We start from the raw sequence: 20402 nt of genomic DNA, 5'->3' as shown, positions 1-20402 counted from the left end.
CAGTTAAAACGCCAGTGAACTAAATGTGACAAGTATATATTCACAACTTTGAATGAGGGCACGTGTTAACAATGAAAATATTTTCCAGTAGGAAATGGGAGTGGTAACCAATGACAAAAAATTTAGAGGCAGGCAAATTTTAATGCTTGTGGTGTTTCTGTGGAATATGATAGGGCAAACATCTCTAAAACAATTACTGACTATATTGTACAAACCCCAGGACACTGACTTGGCACATCCACTCTTCCACAGTAGGCTGTGTCAGAATAAGGACCAAGCATAGTAAATGATGGTGTACTAGAATAAAAAAAATAATAATAGGAACTATTAGGAGTTCTGGGGTGTCTTTAACTAGAAATAAAAGGATTTGTGGACTGCCATGCCCAATTACTTCACAGTCATATGAAATTTGCATTTAATACTCAGTATTTTATCACTGGTTCAAATGCCTACCAATGTGTTTAAGTATTCAAGCTTGTTTGTTGATCCCTCCCCCTGTTGAGTATGAATTATTGCTTACATACAGAAAGGATTATTTAACTGAACAACTGTTACCACATCTTCTGAATTGCAAGAAGTGTTAAAGTATTACATTTGACAGTTTTTTGCAACAGGTGGTAATATAATATGCAGTAGTAAGAAATTTTGCAAAAACATCATGAATTTGGTAGAAATGAGGAGGAATAGCAGGATCCATATAGTAAGTTTCAATTTTTCGCAAGCACCAAGTTTTATCTGTTGTTATTTTAAAGTAAATAATAAAATATAGACTAGCTTCCAGAACTATTTTGCTTTTTGATGGTCAAAAGAAACACCCGATGATAATCTATGTTTTATGAAGGTAGATTGCTTTGAAAATGTAGGTGTTTGCCACAGTATAATAAAAGAAAGCTAAATGTTAGATAAGATAATACTGCTCCAATTCTCTCAGGACTTTTCAGGAGTCTCATTTGTATAGCTGAAGACTTTAGGACACTGCCTAACATATAAGAATCTATTTTGATTTAGAGAATTGCCTTTACAATGTTTAAAAAATACATACCTAATATACTTATGAAACAAACACAATGCAGGCACCAACAAGGCTTCTTCCAAACTTGTGTTTCCATTTAAAACTTTATTTTGTATGTTCAGAACATCACCAGAAACATAGAAACTTATAGTCACAAATGACTTCATATCCAGAGTTTTTTAATAAAATATTTGCTAATGAAATCTCAACAACACATTTTCGTGATAACTATGTATCTTAGTATTTCATATATACATATAAAAGTCATGCGTTGTAAAGAGTCATTTTGTCTAGATCATGTTTTCTGGGTGCTAAAATTCACTGTAGATCTTACACATCTTAACTGTGTCATATTTTTCTGTACATTTTAAAGAGTTTATTATACTGATATCACATTCCCAAATAAAACACAAAATGTAATAAAGCTGTATATTTTCTTTATTTAGCGTACAGTTTTTTCCCTGTATTAAAAAAAAAAAAATTGTATAAGTAATAGCAAAACAAATGATTTAAACCAGCTCACAAGTAAGATATGTAAAACCTAGTAGTATAAACCAGGGTGACAATGCAAGCATATAAAATATGTTCTCTTTCGAGTCTGTGGTCCAAGAGTAATATTGCTTCTGTACTGGCCTTGCTTTGATACATGCAAGTCCATGAAATAATTCATGGCTTATTATATAGCAGGTGAGGAATCAACCGAGAATTAATGGAAATGGTCCTCAAGCCCAACAACTGGCAGCTACTTGTTTAATTTCCACCTTTGCCATACAATTACTCTTTTTTTTGCTATGAGGCACATACTAAAAAGTCCAAGGCCAAATTTCAGCCTGTAATATCCTTGGAGTCATAACTTTTTGAGTAATTCAGATCCCCTATATTCTACTTCTGCAAGATTCTTTACTATGTAAATAATTCCCCCAGTTAAAGTAATAATGTTAAAAGGATTTTTGTCTTTATATGGCCTTTTTTTCTTTGAGTTTATACCATTATTCCATGCTGGCTGCTTAGGTGTGTACCATGCATCATGACCTTTGGCACCAGTGTGTTAGCATCAGCAGGAGACCTCTGTCTTGCTGAACTCTGTATGTGACCTGTTACTTCTTAAGTGTGATCATTCTTTTGATTTTCCAGTTTTGTTAGGGGAATCTAAGATTAGTATTGTCAGCCATTTGTTTACAAACAGAGTAGATATATAAACACTTATAAAAGTCTTACTAAACGTAGTGCTTTTAAATGTTTTGCATCCCTGATCTGGAAATACTCTTTGACCTATTGACAGACTGACAAGAGATGCACTTAGCTGTATAAGCCACACCAGGTTTCTTTATGTGTTTTAGAAACTATTTAAGAATGTGAAGAGACAGTCTGACCAAACACAGAGCAAGCACTGGACTGGGACTGAGGAGATCTGCTTTTGTTCCTGGGTCTGCCAGTAGCCTGCTGGGTAACCTACGTGCAGTTTTTTGCTCTCTTTGTGCCTCAGTTTCACCACCTGAGAAGTTAAGATAATGATGCTGTTCTTTTTGTAAAGTGTTTTGACATTTATGGAGAAAAAGCATAGTGTAATAGCCAGGAATTTATTGTTAGCTTTTTTTCATGCTCTCTCCAATTTTCTCTTGTAATGCAATGAAGTAAACACACAAAATTCTGTCTTCTTTGAAATCAGTAGGAGTTTTACTTGATTTAAATGGTGCCAGAATTTCTTCTGAGTGAATGAGAAAAGTTGTGCTCCTTTCTAGACAGTGCTAACAGCTATTCTTGCTCAAAGAAATGTATACTATCCCTCTACCTGTGAAATGTCTGCACTTTTGTTTGAAAGGTGGAAAGTAAACAAGCAATAACTCCGAGAGGAATAAAGTAATAATTTTAAATGCAAATACTGCATTTGAACAGCTCCTAGAAGATATTTATAATGCAACAGCATGCATACTAATAATACTAGTACTCAACTGAAATTTCCCATACTATGATTTTCACATAAACATTTACCAAAAATATATTCGTTTGTTTTTATTATTTCAAAGCAGTTCCTAAGGTGCAAATTGTAGCTTATGGAATTTTGATGTGTCCTTTAGAAAATGTATGTGCTTCTTTTACCTTAGATGGTCTTTGTTACCAGTAGGATACATAATTTACTCATTCATATTAGTTTTTAAAAAAGCTTTGGAGAGAGATCCAGAAAAGTTCACATATTGTACACTTTTTCCCCTTTGAAAGATTTTGAGAAGAGCAGTTCCCCCTGACAGAGTGGTTTAAACCATTTTTTTTCTATTCTGAACTTTGTATTGCATTGTAACACAGTACTGACTGGAACTCTTAATATGCCAAATCCCGTAGTACTTATCCCAGCAAATCTTCTCCTGGAGAATCCTGTGGGCCCTAACTCCAGATATAGGATTTGGTTCTATAAATAGTCACAGCAGTTCAAATAATGAGTTTAAATGGTAAATATAAAACCCTTCAGACAATATAAAGGCAATAGATCTAGTAGTGCACAAATGCAAAAACATTCTAATTGGAATATAGTAATGTAAAGAAGTTTCACTCAGCTAATCTGGTAATTTGAATAAAAACTTTATATACTGCACCAACCCCTCTCCAAGGGTACCACCAGTTCAGTAGACCTTCCATTCATTCACTAGTCACACTATGTGTTAATTTAACCATCAGCAGCATTTGAACCGAACCTTTCCCATAGAGGCTTTTGTAGGGGACTCCCCGGCCAATCCTCCCTGGGGAAGCTTTCTGTTTGTATATGTACACGATTTTTATACAATCTGACATTCTCCACAGGCAAACATTTGCTCTTCTGAAATACATTGTGGCCAGAAGCACAGGTCATTCTTGGAGTGATGGGTCCAGAAAAAGAGATGATCTCCATCTCTCCTGCAGGGGCTGGCTTTTCCTCATCCCTCAGTTCAAACACCACATCATACTAGAAAGAAATCTCATGCTGGGGGGTAGAGAGAATATCTGTTCCTTTTAACTGTGCTACCCCCACACTTCTTTTTAGTGTGAAACAGTTTGTTTATTTGGCAGATCTGAGACTACCTTATGCACACTGCCCCAACAGTCAGTAATGAAAATTGCACAGAATTGTTTATCCACAGCATTCTTAAAGGACGTGATAACGCCACCCAGCATGCATTTATATGTTCTAGGTTTCTTCATGGCCATTTCTTTGTTTTTCTTCTAACATTATACATTGCCTTTTCTTGCAGTTATATGTAAATGTAAATAATATGAAGTTGATTTCCAAATCTTCAACATTATGCTGAGGATGAAATTTCTTTTCTTCTGCAAATTACAAAATTAGATATCTTGATCCATCTTTTACCTCCTGATTTTTTTCACTGATAGCTAGAGTACATGATTTTTTAATTGTTGGCTTTTTTCATAGTGACTAATTTTTTCAAATTCCAAATATTTCTTTTAAAACAGATACTAATAAGTAGGGTCTTGCATGGTTGTTTGCTGTCTATAGGTTTTACATGCGTATTGTCAGACAGATGAGACTGCATGACTGACTTCTAGCCATGCAATTTCACATGACCACACATTTGCCTTTCAGCTTCTCTTTCCTTTTCTGCTGCTTGCTTTTTTTGCCATCAATTTGTAAACTCACAGTCCTGCGTTTCTCTAGGTTTAGTAATTCTTGGAATAACTCTTTCACGTTGTGGTTCAGCTTGGCCGAGGTCTCCATGAAGGCACATTTCCACTTCTTAGCCATAGCTTCTCCTTCACTGCTGTCCACCTCTCGGTTTTGGTTCTCATCATTTTTGTTCCCCACCAGCATTATTGGAATGCTTTCTACGTCTCCTTTAATCTGACATATTTGTTCATAGATCGGTTTGAGTTCCTCCAGGGACTGTCGGCTGGTGATAGAGTAAACCAAAATGAATGCATGTCCTTTAGAAATAGAAAGACGTTGCATGGCTGGAAATTGATGGCTCCCTGTAGTGTCTGTTATCTGCAAAGTGCATATGCTCTTATCACAGCTGATCACCTGCCGATAGGTGTCTTCAATGGTAGGGATGTAGCTCTCTCTGAAAGTGCCCTTCACAAATCTCAAGACCAAAGAGCTTTTGCCTACTCCTCCAGCTCCAAACACGACAACCCTGTAATCATTGCTTTGCTCAGGCATGTTTCTCAGTGTGTCTGTCGCTCAGAGAGGAAAACCTAAGAAAGAAAATTACAAAAAACAACAAGGCAGACATTAACACAGGTACACGTGGAGAGTGCACTTTGTGATATCTTTCCCGATAAGAGAAATGAATGCGATGTAAGTGATGGCATACTAGTTGTAATAATTTAAGGATTATTAAGGGTTACAGGATGATTTACTTCAGTAGTAAATTTAGGATTTGCAATCCAGCCTGGACTGGTAATAAAAGACCATCTTCATCACTTCACGACTTACTTTAAATTAACATTGTGAGTTTCAGTATTCTTCCTACGGGACTAATATCCCCAGAAATAACAAACTGCATCTGAGAAATGGTATTTCAGCCAGGCCAAGGCCTGAAGAAATTGTAGAAGCTGAATTACTCTTCTGTCTCTAAAACAAGTGTCCTCAAATCATTGTTGAAACACACTGGTATAGATGTGTATGACAGTCAATGACTCTAAACATGCCATCTCTTCGGTAGTTAGGGAATTTATCTCCACTACAACTGGATAACACTCCTGAGTGACATCTAAGATGTATTTGTAGCTTATTCAGCAATAGTACCAAGTTAACCAAGTGGTTTTAACTCTGTGGGAGTTCCTGATCCACTTCAAAGTGATTTTCCCACTTGTATTTCAGGTCAAAGAGTACTTTTTGGTACACTGAGTTTGTTCATGTTCAGCCTGCCTTTTCATTCTAATCTTTATTTCACAACAGATGATATTTGACTGGAGACATGCTACACTTATCAGAAAGGTTGTGCAGGCATCTTCAAAACATTTTAAAGTGGCTTATATTGCCAAGGTTGGCAAATGCGTATGTCAAAGGTCACAAAATTCTGTGATCCCTGAAGTCAATTCCCCTTGACAAAACCTGTCTGTAAACAGTAGGACCACAAATATTGTCATCATTATTAAATAACAGAAATTATAAAGCTTTCACAGCATTGCAAGCTGTAGTTCTTTTAGAATTCATTGAAATAAATGTGAAGATGAATTTGTCCTCCCATCAGTAGCAGCTCATTAGGTACACAGCATGTACAAGTCTCTTTTTATATTTAGTGAGATTTAAGCAAATAGACACTAAAAAATTGAACCCTAAAAGTTGAAGAGAGTCTAGGATATTGTTACTTTTCACACCAAAGCTAGATATATAAAAAGTGCGTGCGGAACAAACTGCAAAATGTGCTGCGCCTATATTTGTTCTTAGGAAAATGGTCTTATTTACTAGGGAACCTTGTCCAAGTGCCCTAATGGTGCCAGGTGCTTGAATTTGTCTGTTGCAATGTTGCCTGGGCAGCAGCTAATCCAGAACAACCCAAAGGGGTTTCTTACTGAATAAGGAAAGCCTTCAAGCTATTTCTTCACTGCAGCAGAAGGAGTGATTGCATTGAGCGGCAGGATTTTTAAGTTACCCTTTACCTGTCTAGCATGGGGAGAATAGAAGTGATGCTGTAGAGGTATAGATGTGAGTGGAGCCCCCACGACCTTATCCCAGTTGTCAGCCCACACTGAATTTTGTGCTTCTGCATCTTTGATGCTGTTGCTGCCTGTGCCAGTTATATTAAAGCTATGGCTACCCATGTTGCACTAATGTCTTCGTTTTGCTGTTCAAGCATACTCTGATTTTGTTATCCTTCTTGTCCAGAGCATTCTATTCTGTCCTAATTCTAATGTCTGAGTAAGCTGAAAACATCTGTCTTTACATAATGTGTTGGATTGAAGGAGTTGTACTTCCTCATCTGCCACACCGTAGGCAGAATAACCAGTGCAACTGGGGATGCTGATCCTGAGGCAAAGCAGGGAGCTGTCACAGCCCTGCCTACCCACCCTGGCTTCAGGCAGAAGGCAGCTTCACCCCTTCCATCTCTCCTACACGGCAGTCACTGTCACTCTCAGAGACCTGTTTAAATATAGGAAAGATTGATAAACAAGAGCGTTCAACCTGAGGCACTGAAGCAAAATTGTTTCTCTGACAGCAGAACTGAAGCAATGGAAAGAAGAGTAGTCTCAGAAAACACTGGTGTATGTGTTTATGTAAGAGAGAAAACCCTCTGAGGAACAAGGAAAATGGGCGAGCAGCTCATGCTGTCGAGAAAACAAACAAAACCAAAGTAGCTAGCAAGAAATGAGACCAGGGGAAGCTAGCAGGACACTGTTCCCCTGAGAATAAACCTGTACCTAAGAGCTGCAAACATGCAAATTCAGAACAGTTGTACAGCTTAGAGTCGTGGGTGACTGCAGAGAATGAGCTACCATAAGAATTAGAGTTTAATAATTTTTGTGAGCAAAAAGGCAAGAGAGAATAACATGGCTATTTCACCTCAGAAGCAGCTTAAGCGTTGCTCAATCAGATAGTATGTAACTAGGAACAATGGGATGATGAGACAAAATGCACCACGAAAATTTTTACTATGAAAATCGGTGAAATACAGAGTAGAGAAATAGAATTTTAAAAGCTAGCTGAGTGTACTCCTGTTTTATTAAACTTCATGCTTTAAGCTTACTCAGAAATCTCCAAGAAAACTGGCACATATGGTTGCCCAAAAGTTAGAACAAATTGAAATGTGGCACTTAATGGCATGAAGTATTAAGCATCCGAAAAGCTTCTAAGGGAACCTGAAATGGCATGGCAACAGTCTTCAAATATATAGTAAGTTGTTGCAAAGAGGGAGAGTGTACATCTGTAGTGGGAAAAAATGGAACTAATGGGCTTACATTGTGGAAGAGTTTCACATTAGACAATAGGAAAACTTTACAGTGGTAAGAAAAGCACACCTATCGCTTAGGGAGATTTTGCAGACTGTCTTTTGAAATGACCATAGAGTCACAGGATAATTCAGACTGGAATGGACCCAGCACCCTGGGTCAGCCATGAGACCAGACAAGGTTGTTCTGTTCTGTCAGGGTTTTAAAAACTCCAACATTTCCCACAGCCTCTCTGGGCAACCTCTTCCACTGCTAAATTACCCTCAGTGTGATTTTTTCACCCTTATATCTAGTCTGAACTACCTGTGTTTCAACTCATACCTGTCATCTCTCCTCCCACCGTCCATCGCTGTGAAGAGTTTGACTCCATCTTCTTGATGGCTTTCCTATAGGTTTTGGGGGGCTGCTGTTTGGTGCCCCCTGAGCCGTGCCTTCCCCAGGCTGAGCCAGCCCTTGTCCCTGCAGGGCAGGACAGTGCTGCAGCCCTGGACACCTCGGTGCCCTCGTCTGAACTTGCTCCACTTTATTGATGGGTTTCCTCTGCTGGGACTGCCAAACCTGGCCAAACTACACAGCGGTTGTCTCACGAGCACTGAGCAGAGGGGGATTATCACCTCCCTGGACCGACTGGCCACGCTCCTGTTCGTACAGCCCAGGACACGGCGAGCCTTCGTTGCAGCCGGGGCCACTGCTGGCCCTGCCCAGCTCGCTGCCTGCCATGGCCCCAGGGCCTTCTCCGCAGAGCAGAGCTGCTCCCCAGCCCCGGTGGCTGCAAGGGAGCAGCAACATTAGCAGCTGATTAGTCTGTCCCACATGCAGGTCTCTGAGTCCTAAAGATTCTCAGTTTTACCAGGATAAACAATACAGATTATTTAATTTTTTGTCCCGCTCAGGAGCAAACAAAACAAAAAGCTCATGCAAGGTTTTTTGATCACACCGGAGAAAGGCTTCCCTAAATAATTTTTACCATGTGGTTGTATTCTCGGTGTGAATCTGGTCAGAGATTCTCCTGCAGTGAAAATCATTCTCTGTGACTGTGGTGCACTTGCATCCAGTTGTGCATTTGTTAATACTTTTCATACCACCTTATTAGTGTATTGATTTTTCTTTGTCTTAAAATATGTTAACTAAAACACACAACAGGACAAAATAAAGTACTACATTGTTTCATCAGTTTTCAATATTCTGGACAAAGTGGGTATGGAAAAATTAACTTGAAAGAAGTCTGACTTTTCAGATGTACAATGTCATCTCTGATTCATACTTTAAGAACCTGTCTGTTTCATAATCTGCACGTAGAAAACAGCAGTTGCTTTTTACAGTTTAGAACTGACTTATTCTGAAGTTTGTGTGTAATAAAGCCTCATTTGCTGCCTTTGCTACTTTCACGAATGACATCAGTGAAAATTTACTGTCATCCTCTGAAGTGTCAGTTTAACAAAACTATCCTTACTTAAAAAGGCAAAGCACTTTTCATAACATACCTCCATACCCTTCATTTTTTAATTGTTTGATTGCAAAGTTCAGCAAGTTAGTGCGTCTCCATATACCTCTGCTGACTTAGCTCTGTTTTCTGCAGATGCTTCACCAGCACAAGGCTCGAGTTGCTCTAGCTCAGCTGCTACGGGTGAGCTCAAGAGGCTGTTCACTGGGACAAAAGGCTGCCTCCAGTTCAAACTCAACTACAGACCTTTACATTGGTCTGCATTCTTTCCCCAGGTGTTTCTGACATGCCAGGTAAAAGAAGTGAAGGGTTGTTCTGACAGGAGGATATAGTTTAAGGGCTGAGTCATTTCGATATAAAATCAGTCATTTTGTTACATAGTGATAACAAAAATATGCACTTAAAAATGTTTAAACAAAGTACCTCGCATTATAGATTGTGCACTTGATAGTTCAAACTCTTAATGTTCTTTGGGTGACTAATTACATGTGGGTGTGTTAGCATTTACTAAATCGATGTCACTGATCCTGTATTTAGCTACTGGATCCCCACAGTTATTGCCTACCTTTAATCATTTTTCATAGTTTAACTTTCCTATCAAATGTATTTATGACTTGCCTCTTATGTTTGTATTTAAGCCATGAATAACATATGCAATAACAGGCAAAAGGTATAGGAACGCTGGAAAATAACTTCTGAAAATTAATCTACTTCAATACTTACCGTTAGAGTAGCATGAGATTAGAATCTTACAGCTGGTGAGCCCTTCTAGTTTGTAATTGAAAGTAGGTATAGAAAAAATTGCTCACTCTCCAATCTTTCCACAGTTTTGGTTTTGTTGCAAAAGATTTTCACCATGTTTGCATTGTTAGACTTCCATGAAATGTCCCAGATTGCAAATTTCTTTGAAATTGTTTGGCTAGATGGTATCTTCTAGGGTTGCATTCATTTTATAAAACAACCTGATCCTGATACAACCTTTGCCTTCTGGATTCAGAGGCTTTGATTACATCTTAACTGATCCAGTTCTTGAAGTTTTATGATGTCCTACTGAGATGTCAGTCTAATATGCAGTACAGCAATTGTCACATGCTGTCTATTAATATCCTGAAAGCTCTTTTCTCTCAGGTAAAATCATCTCATGTCAGTCACTGATTTTTATTTTTTTTTTTAAAGTCTAAGGAGATGTCTCTGTCTATATTGTCATTGTTATGATGAAAATCCAATGAAGTACAAGCAATGCATTTAGTTAAAAAGCTTGTATCAAATTAAATTAACAGTCCATCAGGTTATCTAGTGATGATACTACTATGCAGCAACACAAGGTGCAAGGTGAAGAGTAATACCAAATGTAGTTATAGATAAGATGGATTTCAGCATGGCCATTTCACCATATCAAAGTTGAAAAAGGTACACATTGTTTACATAAAGGAGGGAAGGAGAGCTCTGCAAGGAGTTTTTACTTGTTGTCCATTATGTATGTATATAAACAGGCATTTCTTGGGGAGTATTTTCACCATATGTGCCAATGAACATGGACTTAAATAATGGGGGGTTTCTTACTTGCAGTGTCTTCAGCTTTTACTACAAGACTCACGTTTCTGTTCTTTTTCTTTCTTTTTCATTGCTTGCTTTACTTTGGTCTTTTCAAATCAATGGATAGTTGGACATGTTTGAAGACAAAATGGTAAGAGCTAAAACAGCTTTTTCTTGCAACATGAGGTTCTAGTCCATGTGGAAAGCACTTTTTTTATTCTCACGCTGAAGAAAACATTCTTTGAAAGTCTGATTTTTGATGATCAGCTCTTGTAAATCATGACTTCTTCACTGCATAAATGCTGTAGCACTTTTGATTTATGTCAGCTCCAGCTTTTATGCAGGTGTTGTTCTTACCATCTTTGTTAGCAGAGAAGAATATTTGCATACTGTTAATGCCTGTGTTGTTGATATTTGAGCAAAGCCTTGGCTAGAGATAAGTATCCATTCAAAATAGCTTCTCTTTTTGCTTTGCGTGTTTACATAAAATAGGAGGATGACTGGCCAAGTCACATCAACATAAGTAGCTATGCATGGATTGACAGTACTAATGAGGGTAATTAAAATTATCTGATGTATTTAGACTAAAACTGCTTCCTGAATTTGCTTTGCCGTATCAAAATTTCAGCTTGATAAGTTATTGCAACATCATGCCTTGTTTTCAAAATGTCTATCTATATGTTGGTGACTTTCTTGCACTTGAATTTAAGTCTCTGATACTTTCGTTAGTAGATACTATCCAGAGATTGTTGGACAGAAAGTATTAGGCTAAATGTTACTTATATACATAATTGTTACATAATTGTTACAAATTTTTACAAGCCAAAAATACAGGGAGGTGTGTCAGATATTTTGGATCATGCCCTCTCCCTACAAAAAACCCAGGAAGTCTTGAAATGCAAAAAGTCATTCACGTAATAGTGTGAAGTGGGATTTGAAGAGAGCAATTGACTGCATTTTGCTCAAGGTATTTATGCAGTGCCAGAGATCATTAAGCCATTTGACCAAAGATTTCTCTGGGTTTTTTCACTGTCTCCAGTGCAGTTTGAACAAAGTATCTTTTTTTATTCCTAAAAAAATTTTCTTTGCCTACAGCTATTCCACCTAATGATAACTCATTGCTTTAGGAAAGGTGATTATGCTGCTGATGATGAAATGCTGATAATTAGTTAAATTAGTTGCTTCCAGAAACTTCTAATACTCCAGCACCAGTTTTGCTGTTGTTTCGTAGTAATAGCTTGGGTTTTGCATTAGTCTAAAAACTCATTATAGGGTCCCTCCAAGACCAAATTTTATGCAATTGCTCACTGAATCTTGCCCAGTGTTAACATGGATTTCAATTAACACAGGAGGATGGTAAAGAATGGTGTTTCAAAATAATGGCAATGCTGCATAATCAGTGAAGACTAAATCTACTTCAGAATTCCCAGCACTGAATGCCCAAGTACTAACGTACAGGTTTACTGAAGAGAAAGCTGAGTTAGTGTCACGTAAAGTACTGTTATTGTGAAAAGGAAGATGGGCACTGTTTGTGTGACCTGTAGGTCTCAGTTCAGCAAAGCCCTTAAGAAAGTGCTTGAGTTGTGTACATTCTTCTCATCTGTGTTTTTTAATCTGGGCTTAACTGTGGTCTAACTGAGCATTGTTTCTAAAGTCTGCATATATAGCACTCATAATATAAAGGCTGTTTATAGTAGAGGAAAGATTAAGAAAATCAGTGATTTTTGGCAGGTCATTGTAGAGGCAGCAGTTCAAAATGTCATGGGAATTTTTCAATATAACAAGTCATGTTGGTCAAACAGCATTCAACTATTGGACACTGAAAGTAACTTAATAATCTAACTTTAAGATCTGTGTAGAAGTTACCAAGTGTGGCCAAAAAAAGATCTACATGAACAGAGGTTTTTGGAGTTCCAGATTTATTTTCAGAGTCAATAAAAAACTGGATGGCTTAATAAGCCATGGCAGAAAATGACAGAGAGTTGTTCTAAACTACAGTTTGAGAAAAAAAGCAATGCTAACTTAATATTTTGTATCATCAGTCAGAAGGAAGCAGACCAGATTGAGTTACAGAGAAAACAGCATCTTCTATGGAAACAAAAAATAAATAAATTTGCATGTCATAAACTTGCTGGTTTTCTCTGACACACTGTCCTTGTTATAATATTTACTTATCTTCTGAAAGTAAGAGACAAAAGTAGATGTTCTTCTTATTCAACATATTCATCAGAAGCACAAATTCAAATTTCAAATTCAATTTGTTTCAACTGAAACAGTTTCCATTTTAGAGCTAGACTCTCTACAACGTTTGAATTGTTTGAAGTTGCATAGAAAATGCATCACTTAGAATTTTTGAACTGAAATGAATGTGGTGGCTCAATCTGTACAAAATTGGATGAGACTGAGACAGAGCAGAAAGCTAAAACTGCCCTGCATGACCAGAATGTCAGCAAACAAAGTGTGTACTTTGGGGTGATCATAGCATTTGTTTTCAAATATATAAAAAAGAAAAAGGGAAGAAAAATAAAAATTGCTCCATTTTTTCAATGTTGGCTAAAGTGTTTCTTGCATTTTTGGGATGGATTCTTCACTACATTATAAATGCCTATGCTACACTACAGATACACTCTAGGTATTAACCCAGGATATCAATTTTGGAAAGTTTTTTCAGAGAGGTTCTCTGAGAGGTTTTGCAGATTCCTTTCATATTGCTGGCCTAACATAGAAAAGTAATAGAAGGGACAAGAATCTTTCAAAATAATTTGTCACAGTTCTGTTCTGTATTTACAGAAGTAGAATATTGTCCTAAGAACATCTGTACATAAAGGAGGTAGAATCTAGCCCCTATACTGTTCTGTTGTCACAGATGCTGTGCTCTTCTTTAGCAAATTGTCATATTTTGATCACAGTGATGTTGAAAATCTCATTCCCAAAACAATGTCTTTTCAAAATTGTTTGAAGCCCTGTAAATTATCATATTAAATGGATCCCTTGGTAAAACAAAAAAACCAAACACATAGTTGTCACAGTACAAAAATCTTTACTAGCTCTTGGGCTAAGATATGGCCAACAGACACTGTGGCAGAAATAGTTTTGTTAGGCAAGAAAGAACTGGAAAAAGTAAGGAGAAAGAATTAGATGAGTTTTCTACAGGTGCAATAGGTAGCATGGGTTTCTGAAACTAGGTTTAACCAAAGTGGCATTGTTTGTTGAGGAAGGCAGCAGGACTGGTGACAGAAGAATGAATGATGCAGAAGGGTCTGTTGATTCCCTTCTCTGCTGAGGGTTCATGTGCAGAAAATGTAGAAGGTGCTGGATCTGATCCAACAAAGAGCTTAAGAATTAGGAGTACACTTAAATGATTTGCTCCATCATTGCCCAAGAGCTTTCAGAACTAACCCTTGAGTAACAGGTATGTACTAAGGAACCACTACCATAAAACAAGATTCAGCACCATTGAACATACTTACCAGATAAAACCCCCCCCTTCTTTTCATGCAGAAACAGCAATAATGTGCTAAGTTTACCCAGGGTGGACAGGTGTCCTATTGGTTGTCTGTTCCTTTTTAGTGGATAGGCTAATCTTAAATTTAAAAAGGGAGAATTGCCCGACTCGGTTCCTGTTTAAATTCAGGCTTTGCTTTAGGCATGTTAGATATTTCATTGATTTAAATGGAGCTACTCCTGTATTTATTTATCTATTCAAGCATTTTCGTAAACCAGTATCTTAATCTTTTAAGTGCTTACAGTCAAAACTCAGTGAGAAATGACTCAGAAGCCTTTGCATATGTGTAGTTAGGTATTCGTGAATTCACACATAGAAATAAAAATGTCAAGATAACAGCATTGTATTCAACTACCTGTGGGACTGATTTTTTTGAGTTTTCTCCCCACCTTAACAGACCAAATACTATAGTTCTTGCTCAGTTTTCAATAGATTTAGTTTACCTGAGTAAAGATAGAAGGATCAACTCACAGTGTTGTATGTTCACCTTTCAACATGTAGGACATTATGCCATTGGGTAGAGCAGTTGGGTTATTAACTGGAATTTGTCAGTCATATAAATGCAGGATCAGAGACTCAGTCTGACCATTCAGACTCTCTGTTTTTTAAAAAGCAGAATACTCTTTTTGGCAATTAGCTATGGCTTTACATGCTGTAATGAACTTCTGCTTCTCCAGATGTCCACTAGCCAAAGTAGGTGACTTTTTATTCTGCATCTTATGGAAAAAGGTGTGGCTTTTAAGTTTTCTTGAATCGACAAAGTTGGAAACATACAAAACACAAAAAAACCCCAAACTAAGAAGGAAAATTTGCCAATAATTTTACTCTAGAGGCTTTGGATGTTAAGTTCCATATGTTGTGAGATTTGTAATAAAAATCCCAGCATAGGCAACAAGCTAGTTCCATATGAATGTCTGCATTTACACAGGAGAACCATGCATCTGTGGAAGACTGGTTTCCATTCAGCAGAGGAAACTGTACAAAGACCAGTGGCCGTTTTGGCTTTCCACTGTAGTCTTCAGTTCCTCAATGTTAATTCACGACTGTTTGTGGAAATCTTCTATAGATGCAGAATTATTAAAGGTTAAGGGCTTCTGACTTATTCTTATGAATATAACTCCTATCATTAATTTTCCTTGCTGGGCTGGAAAGGATAGCTTGATTGCCATCCTGACCGTTGGAACACTTCTGATACTCTTCCACAGCCCAAACACTACCCTATTCAAAACAACGTGGCTTAAACTGAGAATGTCAGTATCTGTCTTGCTGTCCTAGCTGTGCATGGTAAGTCCTCCAAAAACCCTACCAGCCAACATATTTTGCAACTGGTTTGTTGGGTAATAACTTGTGAACAGGTTAATGCAATGGGTTTCAGGACCCAGAAGGATCCCTGACAAGTAATTAAGTAATGCAATCCCATGGTCTATACGCTTCTAGGCACTAGTAAGAAGCCTGTGCTTCCACTGAAAATTTTCTGCAAACCAGAAAGGGTTGAAAACCAGAAATTAAATTATAACTATGGGGCATGACACAGGAATGACAGCTTCCTGATAGGAGTTTCTAAATGTTCACAAGAAGCTATTTGCTGTCCATGATATGCAATTTATCATAACCTCGTTTTGTGGGAATTTTTTTTTTTTTTTCTGAAGTGTACTTTCTTTAAGAATTAATTTGCAAATCTGCATCTCAGGACTTTCACAAAATTGAATACTTTCCTTACTGATTTTTTTTTTTTTAAACAGAAAACCAATTTCATACTAATCTTCATCACTGCCCTAGGTTTCAGTACTTTTTATTCCAAGGTAAGAAGAGTAGGTTTAGCCTTTAGAGTAGTTTATTCTCAATTCATGTTTCTTTTCCTTGTAGCAGTAGACAAAATCATAAAAACTGTATTTTAAAGATTAAAAACTACTTTTTCAGTAACACATGGTAGCATTTTAATGTTTGAGTAAACAAATTGGGAAAACTGTAATGTTTTTTAGTCAGTTTACAGCAATATTTTAGCTATTGATGGTAGCTAATATTTGATTATTTAAATTACTAACTTCTTCAGAGCAGATAAAAGCTGTCAGCCTAGATTTTCAGAGAAGAATATAAAAACAAAAATAAATAAAAGAGGGTAAGTCTCCTCTTCTTAGCTTCACATTAATTTTAAGTTAGAACTACTGGACATTTTGGGAAGGAAACATCTGCAGTCCAGGAATGTATTTGCTCTTTTCATATAGCTGCTTTACTACATACATATTTTAAATGAGGATGCAAAAAGGCTGTCATAACTTCATTGACACTTACATAGATTCAGCTAAACCAACTCCATTACCTGCAGTCAGGGTCAGGGTGATTGCATTTTGCTGCCATAGCATACTACAGCCCCGCACAGTCAGAGAAATCAGAGACTGATTTTCATCTCAGATACAGAAGTCTAACATTCAACTTAAATTTATTTGCTCAAGGGCATGTGGTCCTGACCTCAGTGTGAGTGGAAAAGTGCATTTGTCACAGACTTGATACACCCTTTTGACATTTTGCACTTGTCTTCCTTTGACACTCATTTCAAGAATTATACAGTAATCAATATTTTGTGGTTGAAAACAAATCAATATTTGTTTTCTCAAAAAGGCAAAATAAAGTATGTTCTGTTTGAATTCATACGTACGGTTGCATTGTCACTCGGTGGGTCTTTTCCACTGCCTTTCCAGCAGTAAGACAAGATATTTTAATGCACATTTTCATTTTAGTGCCACAGTAAGAATGCAGGAAAAGTATCTGTTCACTGATACTTAGAAACCTTTGTTTGGGTGGAATGCAAAAAATAACGAATGGAAAAAATTTTCCAAGAATTTTTTTTTCCTGGTACATTTAAGGAAATTGTTCATTTAAAGGAAAAATTAATATTGCTAATATTATGTATTCATGTTTCACAAAATTGTCATTTTTCTTCCTCTATGTAATACTGATAATTGCTCAACTAAGCCTAGTAATACAAAGTATTATGGGGAAGGTAACAAACATTTGGAATCAGCCCTACATACAACCCAAATCTCCCACAGTGAATACTGGTTTAGTCTAAGTGTACAAATGGCCTGATACTAACACAGTGTGGGAGCTGGAACAATCAAATGCAGCTTATATATTACAGAATAGTTACTGAGGTATACTGCAAACTGAAAGCAATCCAATGTATTATGTAAATCAAAACCATAATAAAAGCAAGAAAAGGATCAGGCTATAAAGAGAAAGAAGTAGAGGAAAAGGGAATACGGAATTGAATGCAGTCATTCTGTAGAAGCATCTTTGAACCAGAATACTGTTTATTGCAGGTTTTTAAAATAAGCTAAGTTTGAGGTAATAGCTCACACTCTGTCACAATGTGTGTGAGTCTGCTTTTTCACACATGTTGGTGGGACCTTTACACGGGCAGGAGTGTTGGTTAGCACAAAAGAAAGTTATCAGGTGATTCTCAGAGGAAACTAGAAACACCACTAATAACAACTTCAGGAACAGCATTATCAGTTTATGTATTACCCACTATTTTTGTCAGTACTACAGAGACTGCAGTGCTGGTGTAATATAATCCTGACCACTTGGCCAGAAGAAGCCGTGCCTCTGAACTCCAATCATCTTCCAAAGAGCTCTGCTCTGTACTGTGAGAAGGGGATATTATTCAGCCTGATGACCATCAAAGCTTATGTGTCTGCTGATGTAAACAACAGCGCAGCACAACCTAGAAGAGAAATGTGTTTTCATCTGGCTCTGATGTGAGATGTGTGGAAAACTGTGTTTCCAAAGACCTTGACCCATTTGCAAAGAGACTTTTTAATGCAGGCAACTTCCAGTGAAAATTAAGAATGGTCTTTAGTACTGAAAGACACCTTCTGGATTATCAAATCCAATTCTGTGCCATTGCAGGCAACCATTTCACATAATCCCTTCCATCAAGTTCCAATTGAAAAGCATTTAGAGCCTTTTCTTTTTATTACTTCAACAAGAAGGTAATTTCAGAACCTTGCTGCTCTAATGGTTTGAAACCTTCCAGCCTAAGTGTGTTCACAGCCCATTTACACACACTCATTCTTCTCTTTTCCCAGGGATGAAGATAAATAGCTGTACATCGCAATCATTTCCCCAGTTCCATGGGGCCATTGATTTGCAGCTGTGTATTTGAACCTGTTCCATGTTTGGACAGTTCTTCATGCAAAAGCCTCAGAAATGTGGTGTGCAGCGTGAAAGATAGCATGAAATCTGGAGGGATACTGCATTTCACAGCCCCTGAATGATGGCAAGGATGCCATTCTGCTAGAATTGAGTACTACTGCATTTAGTAAGCACAGCTGGACCCCGGGGGGGCAGCTCTTGAACACGAGTGAAGTCCATCAGTCAGAAAAGTAAAAGGGGGCGTGGGGAGTGGGGGAAGCCAAAATAGCCCTCTGACACAGAATTAAAAATTGTGAGACCTGCAAACATTCTAGATACAGTAAACTGTAAACCCTGGCAAAGGTATAACACCAATCGCTTGCAACAGCCTCATTTACATGGAAAGGTATGGATGGGGATGCACATATTACATACCTATATGTGTGTGCATTTATAATGTGTTAATCTTTCACTAGGTAGTCATGAAAACAAGACATTCAGAAAACGCTTTAAAAATAAAATACATCAAATCTTGTTGCTCCATGCTCGCTCACCCAGCTGTGACTGAGTGCTGCAGCATACAGAGCATCCCGCATTTCACAGGGAAGGTAGCAAGAGAGGAAATATTATCAAACCTGGATTCAGTCACTCACAGACATTTGAGAACGGCCCGTCATGATTTATTTTCTTTCGTTCAACAGAGAAAGGCACAATCTACTTAACAAATAACATATTACCTGCCTGTCAGAGGAATGCTGCAAAGTTGTATTTGTTTCAAAGAAAGGAACACCTGGTGTTATTTTATTCAGACTCAACATTTTCCTATTCTTTCATCACATAAGTTAAAAAGTAGCTTTCATTTTAAAAAAAATGAATCTCTCCTTAAACCACATCAGTGACAGCAGTGTAAACTAGGGCAAAATTCAGCACATCAAGTTTTAATGAAAGACAGTTCTTAAAAAAGGTTATGAAGTCATTACTAGCATCCCAGTACAGAGAAAAATAATGTTGTCTAACTGGTCAGTATGCATATGACCAGCTTCTGGCTTCCTTGTCAGCCCCAGCTTATAGCATGCCATGTTCCCTACATAAGATACACGTTTAGGTCAAATCTTGCAGTTGTAACTCACGAAAAACTCTATCGACTTCAGTGGAAATTTTGCCTGGGCGAGGACTGTGCCTTTTGGCCAAAGGAAGCAAAGACCTCAAATCTCAAAGCTATGTTTGTGGTATGAGGTGATATAGGAAAGCATTGGGGAAAAAAAAAAAATAAAAAAAAAAAATTACCTGCGCCGGAACAGCAACCTCCGAATGCTCTTCAGTTTCTGCCTGTCATCGCACCAGCTGTTCGCCCCCTCTGCCCTGGGTTTCCTCCACCAGAGAGGAGCCCCTGCCTCAGCCCAGGGGCTGCAGCTCCGGCGCCGGCTGCTCCCCCGCGCTCTGCCTGGGCTCGGAGCCTCGCCGCTCCGGCGGCTAGCGCTGCTCCCGCTCCTGCTCCTGCTCCCCTCCCGCTTTCTCCCCTCTGCCCGGGCCGCGGCTAATGCTTCTGCTGGCTCGGTCGCAGCGTCTCTCTTTCTTTCTGCTTTTACGGATGTCGGCTGACTCCAGCCTCTGCTGGTGCTACCGCCTAAATGGCGACTGCAAAGCTCAGCTAGGCTTTTAACTGCCACCTACTGAGTAATTGTGGAATAGATGTATGTATATAAAAGTGTATGTATACAGGCTGTAATTTTCTGGCTTTCTCGACAAAGGTAGTAGATTTTTACAATTAGTCTTTAAGCCCTCCAAATATTCTATAGTTTATCATTTAAAGCTGCAGTTTACGTTAATCTGTGCTCATAATTCTCCCCTTCTTTCAGTACCTAAACACGGAACAAGCCTGTTACCTCTAA

The 20402-nt window shown here is 38.0% G+C and overlaps 1 protein-coding gene across 1 annotated transcript; it reads right to left on the bottom strand.

The window, feature by feature from the left end:
• Positions 1-1097: 1097 nt before the first annotated feature.
• Positions 1098-20162, bottom strand: DIRAS2 (DIRAS family GTPase 2). The gene is made up of 2 exons (XM_052778424.1): positions 19798-20162; positions 1098-5194 (listed from the first exon to the last, which is right to left on the bottom strand). The coding sequence occupies exon 2, from the start codon at positions 5157-5159 to the stop codon at positions 4560-4562; it is 600 nt and encodes a 199-aa protein (XP_052634384.1). The 5' UTR covers positions 5160-5194; positions 19798-20162; the 3' UTR covers positions 1098-4559.
• Positions 20163-20402: the final 240 nt, after the last annotated feature.

Source organism: Harpia harpyja, chromosome Z (assembly GCF_026419915.1).
Source record: "Harpia harpyja isolate bHarHar1 chromosome Z, bHarHar1 primary haplotype, whole genome shotgun sequence".
Classification (NCBI taxonomy): Eukaryota; Metazoa; Chordata; class Aves; order Accipitriformes; family Accipitridae; genus Harpia; species Harpia harpyja.
Note: the sequence above shows the minus strand (reverse complement) of the source record. Positions and strands in the feature narration are given on the sequence as shown.